Source organism: Thunnus albacares, chromosome 1, assembly GCF_914725855.1.
Source record: "Thunnus albacares chromosome 1, fThuAlb1.1, whole genome shotgun sequence".
NCBI classification, from domain to species: domain Eukaryota; kingdom Metazoa; phylum Chordata; class Actinopteri; order Scombriformes; family Scombridae; genus Thunnus; species Thunnus albacares.
The window spans coordinates 21,728,121-21,741,055 of NC_058106.1; the positions used below are offsets into that span (position 1 = coordinate 21,728,121).

The following is a 12,935-nucleotide window of genomic DNA, read 5'->3' on the forward strand; positions in this document are numbered from 1 at the left end:
AGAACTTCCCCTGCTGCACTGACCAGTTTCATCACCTCTCCCACTAGCGTGAGCAACTGGAAAATAATGATTAAACACAAGACAATGTCCCTGTTCTGGCACAGTTCCTTTTCCAGCTTCCTTGGTCTTTACTCATATCTATGATCCTTATCTAGGCTCCAGAGAGGTACAATAATGATCTGGAAACATGATAAGGTTTCATTTCTCTATTACATGGATAATTTTAAAATTGGTTATGATAACACCCTCAACAGTTTCTTCTGTGGTCCAAGTTTTTGTCAGGTGAGGTAACAGTGACAATTTCCATAAATCTACAACAGCAATGCTGTTGAACCCATTGAACCCTGAAAGAAGCTTGATCGAAGAGTCTCTGCTTTCCACCTACTTCTTAAACGACTCAAGGAAAAATGTAATTCCTGTCAGTTAATGAAGGGTCTACAGTGGTTGATTTCTTTTACTATGAGAACTAATTATCACATTCATGAATGATGACGAGAGGAACAGGACTCAAGACTGCAGTTTCACAAAATATAACTGATTCTGTTACCTTTCCTCCAAATGTCCAGCTGAACACAGGGATTATCAAAATCTAATAGTCAGATTGTCTTAAAAACTATCAAGAGCATTTTCATTCCTCTGAAAATGAACCCTCTCCAATTTGGAAACTCCATATGCTTTAATTTAGTGCCATCCTGAAGTCAAACTGTCAGCTTTAAACACAAGACACTGAGGATGAATCAAGAAATACCATCATACCACAAAAGTGCTGAATCAAGTCCAAACAACAGTGCCACAATGACGCTCCTCTCTCCAGATATAAAATACAAACTAGAAATACCGCCTTGCAGTTTTATGCCTCCGCCAACCAGTCAAGTTGCAGTTTGCATCCATGTCTGTCCAGACTCATATAATATTTGTAGTGAAGACTTCAAAGGAATTTAATAAAAGGTATTAAGTGTATTTTTTGGCGAAATGGAAGTCAACACTATATTGACAAGTATGATTCCAGTGAATTTTTTCCAGTGAGAAACATGCTGTCTTCACTTAGAGGCTATTTTTACAGAGGAGGACAGAGGACTGATAGAGAGCTTTGTCACATGGTGCAACGATAATCACCTGAAGCTCAATATCAGCAAAACCAATGAGCTTGTGTTGGGCTACCAGAGGGACAGGAGGCCCGCTGTCCTGGTTGTCATCCAGGGAGAGGAAGTGAAGAGAGTGGACTCATACAAGTACCTTGGGAAAGCAAAATGCAAAGAAGCTACAAATTCTAAAACATGGATGCTTCACACATCTTCAAACCGGCAGCAAAGAAGATCTAAAAAAATCAACACAGTTTCAAGGTGGGCAGCCAAGACTTGTTTCACTATTTCAGTATCTGACCAAATGTGAAATATGGTCACAATCTCCCCTTCTGCTCCTGACTTATGGTGTTGAATAATGGCCAGAAAAGAATGCAGAACATTATGATGGCACAGTGAAGTTGACCTTTGACCTTTTGGATATAAAATGTCATCACTTCAACATCCTGTCAGACATTTGTGTCTTTGTCATAATTAGCATATAAATTCTTGAGTTATGGCCAAAAACATGTTTTGTGAGGTCACAGTGACCTTAACCTTTGACCTCTGACCACTAAAATCTAATCAGTTCATCTTTGAGTACAAGTGGACGTTTGTGCCAAATGTGAATAAATTCCCTCATGGCGTTCCTGAGATATTGCGTTCACAAGAATGGGACGGACGGACAACCCAAAAACATAATGCCATAAAAAAATTGGAACATACAGAATATTAAAAGGAACCATAATGCAGCGTAGATATAGAACACATAAAGATTAGACTTCACAATCAGTATCAACGGACTCCATTTGGGGGGAAACAAAACTTGACTGAGATATCCCTACCAAGCACATTAAACCTCTACAGATAATGATTCAATGAGCTTTACTCCTTCACCTCCAACAAAACATACTTGTTGCCCCACTACTCATAAGCTCTATAAACAGCAAAACCTGCACACATATATATATAACATATAATATAACCTCTGGCAATGACTCAATTATTAACTTAACCTTCATTCACTGAAATGTTTTTGACCAACAGCTTGAAGCCAGTTAATGGGGACGTTTGCTAAAGAGGAAACAAATGGCTAAGTGACCATAACAGAAAGGTCAACACATTAGTGACTACAGAACTCACATCCAAGGCTGTTAAGGGTTAACAGTTACCTTTACAGTAGGGAAGCCCTGCTGAGTGCGGTCCTTCACTGACCCTCTGCTGCCTTCAGTCAGATAGCGAGCTCGGTGCTGAGTCTCAGGCTGGACCAGGATCTTCAGTTCCTTCCCCTCACTCTTCTGCGGGTATTGCATCGACAGAGTTCCTCCTTTCTGATTAGTTGTCTGAGGATCGTCTTGAGAACTGCAGCAAAGATTGATTTGACATCAACAGATCACCTTTGATTCAAACATTTTCTAGCAATTTAATTGTAATGCATACAACCTAGCTGGCATCTTCTGACAAAGAAAAGCATGCCCTCAACTTACTTTGACAGACCACGAACCTGTTGTTAGTCTTTTATAAGAAAGGATGATCTGTGCTACTGTTGACACCAACTTTAGGTTCAGAACTCCCCATTTATTATCAAAGTTTAAGGCACAGCACAGCATTGCCCCAATATCAAATATCAGTGTATGTATTTGCCTGAAAATTGTTGAATTTTTGGAACAATTCAACCTATTGCTCTAAAATTGCTTTAGTAGCTGCAACAGTGAAAATGCTCTGAAGTTGCCATGGTGCTCTGTGCAATGCAGAGTTAAGAGGCCCTCCATCAACCAAGCATATTCTATCCCCAGCTCTTAAAGCGTTCAGAGTTATCTGTTTATTTAATCTGCTCTGCTTATCCTAGGTCTTTGAGAGAGGCTCTGTGATTCACTCTGGCTGACCATTGTTTGTACTTCAGTATCCTGCCCCTCCCTCCCCTCTGATCTAACCGCTCTTCTTCAGTCAAAGTGTGGTGGGAAATTTAGAGCCAGTAGAGAGTTTAGAGTAGTTTGCTGAAGATTTCCATCTGTTGTGCAATGTGTCTCAATGTGTCATTTCCTAATAATACCTATTCTGACAATCAGGATGAGTGCTGTGTGAGATTATCCAGGAGGCACTTTAGGACAATGGTAACATAAATGAAGACTAATGATGAGTACCTACTTACCAACTTAATTGTGCCACTACCAACAAGAGAAACTGAATAAACAAATTCCTAAAGTAAGTGAACTTGTTGTTTTGTATGGTCAATAATGGGTGACAAATTACAGGAAAATGATATATATGAGAGGAAAAATAACAAGGGGTCACAGAATCTTATCCTATGGCCTTCACAGTCACCAGATCTCAAACCAATTGAACACCTATAGAGGATTTTGGAGCAACATGTCTGATGTCAAAACACCAAATACGGGAATATGTTTTGTAAGAATGGTGCTCTTGGAGACTTAGAGAATCTATGACAAGCGGCTTTTAAGTTTTTCTGGTAGCTCGTGGTGGCTAAACACCTTACTAAGGAACTTTGTTGGTTAAGTTTCTTTTGACAACTTTGTGAGATGTGGAGCAGCTGATGATCTGCCCATTGCAACCCAACATGCCAAAGGTAGATCAAATATTTCAAACTAACCTTCCTTTTTGGCCGGTCTTGTTGTCAGGGCCTAGTTGTGACAGGACAAAGTGCGGGCCTTTGGCACTGTCTGCATCAAACACATCCATGCTGGCCTCCTCTGCAGGTACAGACTTAGGCCCAGGTCTTTGGCGAGGGGTACGTTTTCGGGATTTTCGTGGCACCTCTGTGTTGTCATTATAAGAGACACTGCTCACGATGCTGAAGTTGGAGAGAGAGTCATCCATCCAGATGTTGTTGCTCTGCTCTGAGTCCAGGGATGTTTCTTCTTGACAGGACATACGGCTATCATCAAACAAGTCTTGTGGAGGTGGAGAGATGTTCAGTACAGTGCGGCGCTTTGACGGGGTCATCTGGTGATGTGCCTGGGCCTCCTGGGACGTTACACCTCTCCCTCCTCCAAGCTCACTGGTACCCCTGCAGTTGCCGCCACTGTTGCTGTTACCATTCCCACCCTCTGCTCCGACAACTTCTGGTACCGTTCTGCAATTCCTGGCATCCTCTGGGTCGACATTGCCACTGTGAACTGGGTTCTGGTCACTTGCTGAAGAACTGGAATGCTTTGTGGAGCTGGAAGAGGTGGAAAAAGCACTGCGGGGGCCTTCCATGGTCATAGAAGAGGACATGGCATCTACAGTGCAAATAATTAGACAGTAAATAAAGGCTTCTCAACCAGTGTTGGCTAGCAGTCCCGTTTAAGCAGCTAAATTTGTTCATGATTGTTTATTTTTTTTGTTTTTGTTTGGTATTTATTTGTTCATCCAATTAAAATTCCCCCCTTTTCACTGGATCTTATGTGTGTGTGTGTGCGTGTGTGAGGATGTGTAAGTGTACAGTACATGAAGCACAGTGTAGGTGTGACTAAAAAGGGGCCAAAAAAAATCAACAGGTGAGCAGTCCCCTTTATTTTAAAGATTTTGAGAAAAACTTTAAACGCTTGTGAATAAATTAACTACTAAAATGGAAAAATATATCAAATATATGAATGAATTTATCATTAATACTAGCATTTTGTTGATGTTCAACTGACTGAAAAATTGATGAAATGGAGAGGGAAGTTCAAAACAGTAATCTGTACAAGATGATGCATGCCAATTATTGGAGCTTTTATTTTATTTCTTTTTCTTTCTTTTTTTTTTTTTGCTATAAAAGTTCAGATAATTTTGTTGGGACTGAACGTAGCCACAGAGACAAAATAAACAAGCTTCTGACCTATGAAGCAGAGAACTGCAGACCATTTTATATGCAGACACTCCCTGCTTCAGAGGGAACTTCCTGGAATAAAAATGAGACAGCGAATGAGCAATAAGAGCTGAACAGTAAAAATTTATTCAGATAAAAAAAAAAAAAAAAAAAGATAACAGGATATTTTGTTTGTCAAAAAAACTGTTGCTCCAGCATGCTGACATACACTGTAATTTTAAAAAGCATTGAAATAGTCACATTGAACTAGATGAAGAGTGGGGAAGAGTGTGGTTAAGTTGCAGATCGTAAAAGGCGTTAGACCGCTGCTGACATTCGGGATTGTTTGGTGACTCATTAGTTTGCAAAACAGACAGTTGGAAAGAAAGAGAGGCACAGAAAATGTATGGAGGTAGTGTCATTTTGAGCAAGTATCAAAACACAAAGACATATAAGATCACAAACTCAAAACATCCCAAATCTATGAACAGATACTGTTGGTTATTCAATGCTATTATATATTTTGAGACAAAGGTTATGAGCGTTTACCCTCATTATATCCTAGTCACAATATGAGGGCCGTGAAAGATTTAAAAACAGCAAAAACAGTGCTGCAAGTAAAAAAAAAAACATTTTAACATAACTGTTTTGCTAAACACTGCATGTCACTGTGAAATCTGTCTAAAAACCTATTTTTGAAAGAACAAACATGATTGTGACTTCAGAACTTTAAGCTTACAAAAAAAGCAGAAAGAAAGAAAAGAGCCAGATGATGTTATTGACAGTTTTCAGTAAAACTTATACTTCCATGTCAACTTAAATCTAGTTCATTTTCGTCCTGATACAGCCAAATTTCCCACAATGCAACACTGACAGCCATACAGAATAAACTTTTGGATTTACTGAAACTCACTGTAAAGCCTGGACGCTTCAACGAGAAGCAAAGCAAATCAGCTATAGCGATGAACACTCGAAATGTCAAAATTGTTTCATATTTGACTACGGTGATGAAAAAACTACTAAAAACTACTCTGATGGCCAAGTGGATTGAAGTAAAAAAAATGTTAAAATGCTCTGAGTGCTTTAAAAAACTAATTAGTATGAATCAGTTTTGAGTACATGAGTTGTTTTTGTGATGATCAGAGCCCATCAGGACAAGGGAAGCTTCACTGATGTGTTACTGCCCTTAACTTTTCATCTTCGACTATTTGCCAAATATGTTTTGCATTGGGACACCACTATGTTTGATGTGAACGCACAATAAGAACATGAAGGGTCAAGGGAAAAGGGGAGAAATGTGACGAAGCATTAGTGTGTCTTGTTGAAGATGTCCCAATAGAAACATATTATGCTTTGATTTCTAAGAACTAAACAGGAGTCCTTAAATAAGCTTCAAACCTGTATGTCTTGTGTTTTGTATGTACTGTACACTAAACTTGCTTGTTCTTCTATGATATTAAATGTCAGCATAAATCAGACAATCCAAACTGCTCATTGTCAGTGAAACCCATAACTTCTGTCATGACTGGCAAAAAGATCTGAATAAATGAGCAGCTGTCTAGTCATGACGCATCCAACAAAACACAGTATTCATCTAAAGCATGCCAGACCAATATGTATGTTTTCAAGTTGCAAATGACCCTTTTATAACCAAGATGTCAATAACTGAAAAAGTTCGTTCTGCAGAATATATAAAACTGTTAAGTAATGAGCTTCGTTGGGCTCTCACATCATCATCAAGTACTGTGCGTACACAGACGTTTAAAGCATTACGCAATTTTACACTAAGTCTATGTCACAAAAAAACCGCTGACCATGACCTCCATTTCAAAACTTTGTTGCTGCAAGACACCACAACATAAAACAGATCAAAAGTAATCACAACAATATTCCCCTAACCATGTTGACACTGACATAACTTTTGTCTTAAGCAGTTTTTTCGACTGATATCTCAGGATCACAGATACCCTCTTGTCTGACTGGCTTTCCTGCCTTATGCAGGTGTTTGTTTGGATTCAGGTGCAGACTGTTGCATGGGTTGTGTTTTTTGAGGTGGAGCATGATCAGTTCCGGGGATGAAATAAAGGGAGAAATAAGGAAAAGAGGAGCAGGATCCTACCTGATGCTACAGCAACTGAAGGGGGAGGCCCTGCCTCTCCGCCGCTCTTTTGACTCATGATTTTTGGGTTCTGCTGAGTGGAGGAAGGCAACTGCAGCTCTCTAGGAAGAAGGTCATACACTGATTCTGTGGAGAGAAATAAAAAGAATAATAAGGTGACATACTAACAGGAACTTGAGAGCTTTTGACTTGGTAGAATGAGAATTACAATTTAAATGCATCAGTTGTTGTAGGAAACCCCAAAAATGGCATGAATTCTTGTTGTTTTAATCATGCTTTCCTCAGGAATATCATTTCTTTTTAATTCTATTAGATTTCATGCTGATGTTGTAATCACTGTGTTACATCTTACATGTCACACCACACCACACTCTTTCACAATTGTAAGAACATTCCCGCTGTCTGGTTGGCAACAAATCTGGTAAATGACAAGGAAATACCCATGATACCGAGCTATGTCTGTGAGAACAATGCATGATAATACCAGCCTCAATTCAGACGCCAAACGGGTTTCCACCTCTTTGTTATTGCCAAACTCTGCCGCTGGCTACACGTACTGAAGATTCATGAAAACACTGTTGTGTTTCTTCTCCAAGATCATGACATTAATTTGAAAAATATGTCCAATTCCTGTCAACATCTGTTAGCTTTCCCACAGACTCTGAGAAACCGAAAGGAATCAAAAAACTAACATAAAAGTGGGAATAAATGTGCAGCGACCTGATGACGATTCTGATCGGGACCTTTAACTTTATTTGAAAGACGAGCCACCTTTCCAAGTTAAAAAAACATTAACCCTCTGCCACAACGTAGTCTCAAGGCCTGTGACGAGAGCCGGATTACAAAAATAATAACTAGGGGTTCTAAATACACCTTAGGGAGTACAAAACCGCATGAAAAAAAGCACAAAATTACACAACTACTGAGGTAAAAGCAAAAGCTGATGCACACCAAAATAAACAGCAGATCTCATTACAAACAGGCAGCGGGGTGATACAAAGCCTTTCTCTCTCCTCTCTGTGCCTCCCTCAGGGCCCACAGGACATGGGGAGGGGGAGAAAGCCTTGGGTCAACAGCATGACAACACTTTTACTAGCAGCCTGATTCATCATCCAAATATTATGGTATGAACTTAGAGCGGCCATTACAGTCGCCTGACTCTCTTCTCTGCCAACTGCCAGCTTTAATTACTTGCAGCTGAGTCCCAGGGTTCGGTGTGTATATCAGATACTTAACCCTCCCATTGTTACCACTCGCTGTGTACAATAGACAAACCTGGGACATACTGAAACCAGCCCATGCCTCTTCATTCCCAAAGCCCTCCAGTCTCTTACAGCTCGGTTTAGAAGAGCAGGGAATGCCGGTTCCCAGAAAGGGAGCTTATATCTGGACTCAGCAAACTCATATAGCTCATACTCAACCACACATACACTCGGGATTGGAGTGTGGCTTTGCTGGTTATTTGCTAAGTTCTCCAAACAAAATCACACACACACATGCATGCACATGCACTCATGCACACAAACGCCCCCCCACCACCTGCACAAAAACACCTTCTCTGCCCCTGCATCTACACTTAAACTCCACAGTCTTCTTGGGGCTCACTGACTGACTGCACATGCAGAAACATGTGCTCTGAGTGAGCAGCCCTTCCAGTAAACAGATTGCCAACCGCACAGACAGAAAATATGTACTCTTCTCTCAGAGCAGTGGTCTCGAATCACTGGCTGGCCTGTTCAAAGTGTTTCCACAGTCCCTGGACGGTTTTTTAAAAAAGTGAAAATTCTTATTTTGTGGCATATTTGTTTCCTTGTAAGCAGACAGAGTGCAATTCTTTATTTACACGTGACAAAACACTGTCCCTTTCATGCAGGAGAAGATTGAAAAAATAAAAAAAATGCTCAACCTGGTTAGCTGGGAAATAAACCGTACTGACTCACACACTCACCACGTGATGTTTTGATTTTAACTTAAGACTAGTCATGTTGTGCAGACCACTGACCACTGAGGAAAACCTTTCATTTTCTGTCCGTCTGTGATTATCATAATAACAGATTACAGTCTAACTGAAAATATTCACACTGACAGACACGGTGCTCATGTGGTTAGTTTTGATCAGGTCTTCTTATGCCTTTAATACATTCTGATAAATGTCCTCCACAGCTTCACAGATTTAGTTTTCACTGTTAACAGAAGGATAAACAACAAACCAGCAACACATAAAATCAAATCAAAATCAAAAAAAAAGTTTCATGCATAGTTAGATATTTTCGGAGCCAACAGTTAAATATCTTTGCTCTTTATATCCTCCTCATAACTTGTGATACGTTTATATGGTAAGCAGTGCAGGCTAAAGGTGAAAAAAGAAAGCACTCACCATGTGAATGGCAGGACTTACACTCCCATTCATTTCCCTCACATTCCTGCTGCTTGCTCTTACTAGCCCTGGCACCTGGGGCGTGGCACTGGTTTTTGGCTGAGTGACTGATTTAACTCCCCTTCTGTCCCCCTCCTCCACTCCACCTACCTCTCTCCCTCTCCCTGTCTTGTTTACTGTGCTCGCAGACCCTTTTCTGTACTTCAACTTGCTCAACAGGTTAGCGGTATTGTCATGTGGAATCCTGTCAAGCAGAAATGAAGGAAGAGAATAACCAACTAATGCTGAAAATTTTAGGCTATAGAGATATACAAAGTGGATTTATTGAACTTAGTGGAATACCACTGAACAAAAAGTGACTGGAACATACGACTAAGCTCACCTCGTCAGTACATTTGGAGATCATTCCAAGCAGAGAAGGAAAAAAAAAACACTGAAGGGGCTGGCACCTGCAGCAAACCATGTACAACAACCCTGAAATGTTTACAGCCAAGCCTACATGAAGGCTGCCAGCGACTCCATAGCAACACAGATCAGGGGACAAGTCTTTTGAGCGTCTGCGTCTCTTGTGAGATAATGTGGAGAAAATACAACAGCATTATCCTAAATCAAATGGAGAACTGGGCATTGGTATTACAGGATGTTACATGAACAACAACGTTACAACATCTGAATCATCTCTGTAAAATCTCACCACACATTAACTTACGTGTTACCAATCACTACTGAGAGATAGCACTAATACTGCAAATAATACCTTTTATAATGTAGGTATACCATTCATGTTTAATTAATATGCATAATACATGACTGGTGTACGATATATCACAGCTGTGGTTCGACATTAATAAATGATCAAGTCATTCAATTAGTTTATTACCAATTGTAATTGATTGGACAATGGATTGGATTGGATAATGAAGTTATACATTCATTCACATTTAGGTCTTACATTCATTAATGTAATGGGTGGCACAGACGTTCATCTGTTAATACTTTTGACAAGCAATAAGGAAGCAAGTAGGTCTGATTGAGTCAGCTGGACACTTTTGGTGAGTTTAGATGTTTTTCTCCGTGTTGTCATGGGTTTACGCTGAATACTTCTGTTTCCTCAAACGAAGACACTTCTGTTCAGACACAAACTGTGAATCTGGCTAAAGGCGCCTTTCTGTATTTGGTCATTGTTTGTGTATTTACACAGAACTGGGCAGAGCACTAAACAGTTTATTTTTCAACTGCAAAATGTCTCACTGTGTACAATTCTTAAATTATCAAATTGAAAGGATGCTTGTCCAAAATGTTTGTTTATGTTAAAAAATGAATATTGGCTGATTTATCTTTTTTATTTTAACTCTTAAATATTGTTTGATTGATAATCAGTCTAATAAATCCAGTGCTGAGATAGTCTGTGATTCTGAATGTCGAATATTGTGATGTCACTTAAATGTATTTATTTTTTCCAAGTGTTAAATGCTGCATTAAGTGACACAATCCTTATCTGAGTAAAATGAAAAATGATTATTAATTATTATTATTATTATTAAGCTTTATTCATTCAGAAAATCTCATTGAGATCAAGATGTCTTTTGCAAGAGAGACCTACATATACACAGGATCACAATAAGATTATTAATTCACATCACAATCATACACACCCACAGATAAATTACTTCACAAACACAATCACAAACATTATAAAGAATATCAGCTAGTGAAACTTTACAGTCCCTCAGAGGAACAAGTGTCTCTAACTTGCAGCTGTTTTGCAGTTCATTCCAGTAGTGAGGTGCATAGTACCAGTCTTCCCAGTTTAGAGTTTGTACGAGGAACTTTTAAAGCCAACCTGCTCTGTGACCTTGTGTCATGGTTATTAGCTCTGAGCTCAACTAAGGATGTTAAATAACTCGGCAACTTAGATAGCAAGGCCTTATAAATGAAGACACAGGCATACTCGGCTATTGACTTTCTTTCTGAAAATGCACGTGTCTACGAACCTCCTGAAAGTCATCCAGAAAAGATCAACATGTTTCAATATTGACTAAATATTGTAGACTAAATATTAGAAACACAACACACATTGAAAAGTAGCACAAACTACAGCCTCCAAAAAAAGCTGAACCAACACCTCTCTGAACAATAACATTAAAATCTTCATAAAGGTAACAGTATTGCAGTACTGCTGTATTAGACTGCACTAGTTTTAGTTAGGTGGACCTAATATTCTGGCAACTGAGTGTATGTTTACAAGTTGGACAAACATGTCAAAGAAGCATGCATACTGTAAAGGTGGTGTGACAGGAAGTTGTAAGCATGAATGGACGGGGAGGCTGGTTGAGCATGCATGTGATGAAGTACAAGCATCCAGGGGGCGTTACTTCTGTGGTCAGAAATTATTTTTCAGTGACAGATGCCAGACAGCAACGTGCAGGAAAAGCCAAAAATACTATCAGGAACAACTTATAACAGCAGTGATAAGCAGGGCAGCATTGACACTGCCCAACTACAAATAATGTGATGACATGTTAATCAATGAATGACCTGCCTGCAAAGCTGCCACCACAACTCTACTTGATTTAGTTAAAAGATCCTTTTACCTACCAACTCACTGTTGTTGTTCTCTTAACTCAGCTGTGATCTATGTTGAGTTTCAAACAATCACCACTGAGCCAGGAGGAAACATTTGGAATTGGGTGAACTATTGGATGCTTTATGCATTTTTACACATCTTTAATGTTCATAAATCAATTATATCTTAAGTGTTAGGCTAAGTAATCACATATTCTAAAAACACTGTGATCTTGTTAAAAGTGAGCCCCTCAAGTTCTTGGTATGTCACAAACAAATGTCTGCATTTCATCATGATGACTCTTCCATCAGTGGTGCATTTTTTAGACATGAGTTGGGCACTTATCAAAGGTGCTGCTGTTACAAAAATCAAACTTTGTTGTCATCACTGTTTCATCACTATCTCAGTCACTAGTCACAAGTCATTGAAATCAGATTATCTGAGGGGAGCAAATACTTTACTACTGATAATGAAGGCTGATGTTAGGGAAAAGTACCGTTTTAATAACATGATACACTATATATAGTATACTGTCTGTCTTTTTTTTGTTCCACATAGGCAACACACAAATTGCAGAGAACATTGTTGTTATTGTTCGCGGAATACAGGTGGCATAACTTTCATTTTGACTGCTGTCTGTCTCTAATCACTGTAAAAAAATTGCTGTAAAAATACAGCCAAATTCTCTCAGTACCGTTCTTACTAAATGCGGTAAAATACAGTAAATTTTGGTGCTTTTTGGAGCCAAAACCAAGAGCAGACATTAACAGCAGGCTATTGTAAGATTTGACAGTAAAATACAGTATTTTAATTTTCACCACCACAGTAATGGTGGGACAGAATCCACATGCAACCATCAACATCTTATAATCACCGTTCATCCTCCTTTGTGGAATCAAACCAAAAGGTCAGTAACATCTTACTCAGAAAACAGAATTACATTTGTGCATCTGGTTACCCAATTAGCGACTGTGTTTAATTTTTGCTAACATTAAATTGGTAATTCTAGCAAGCACCTG

General features: G+C 39.2%; 1 protein-coding gene across 5 annotated transcripts in view; it reads right to left on the reverse strand.

Moving 5' to 3' along the window:
- Positions 1–12,935, reverse strand: part of nfat5b (nuclear factor of activated T cells 5b) — a 41,612-nt gene that overhangs the window by 12,426 nt on the left and 16,251 nt on the right. For 2 of the 5 annotated variants that reach the window (XM_044349412.1, XM_044349392.1), the window contains 3 exons: positions 6,974–7,099; positions 3,673–4,303; positions 2,234–2,423 (listed from right to left, as the gene is read on the reverse strand). In XM_044349412.1, coding sequence (XP_044205347.1) covers positions 2,234–2,423; positions 3,673–4,303; positions 6,974–7,031 — 879 coding nt within the window. In that variant the 5' untranslated portion in view covers positions 7,032–7,099. Of the gene's footprint in view, positions 1–2,233; positions 2,424–3,672; positions 4,304–4,884; positions 4,948–6,973; positions 7,100–9,500; positions 9,595–9,732; positions 9,916–12,935 lie in introns of all 5 variants that reach the window. The other 3 variants (XM_044349397.1, XM_044349421.1, XM_044349405.1) reach the window with 3 other exon arrangements.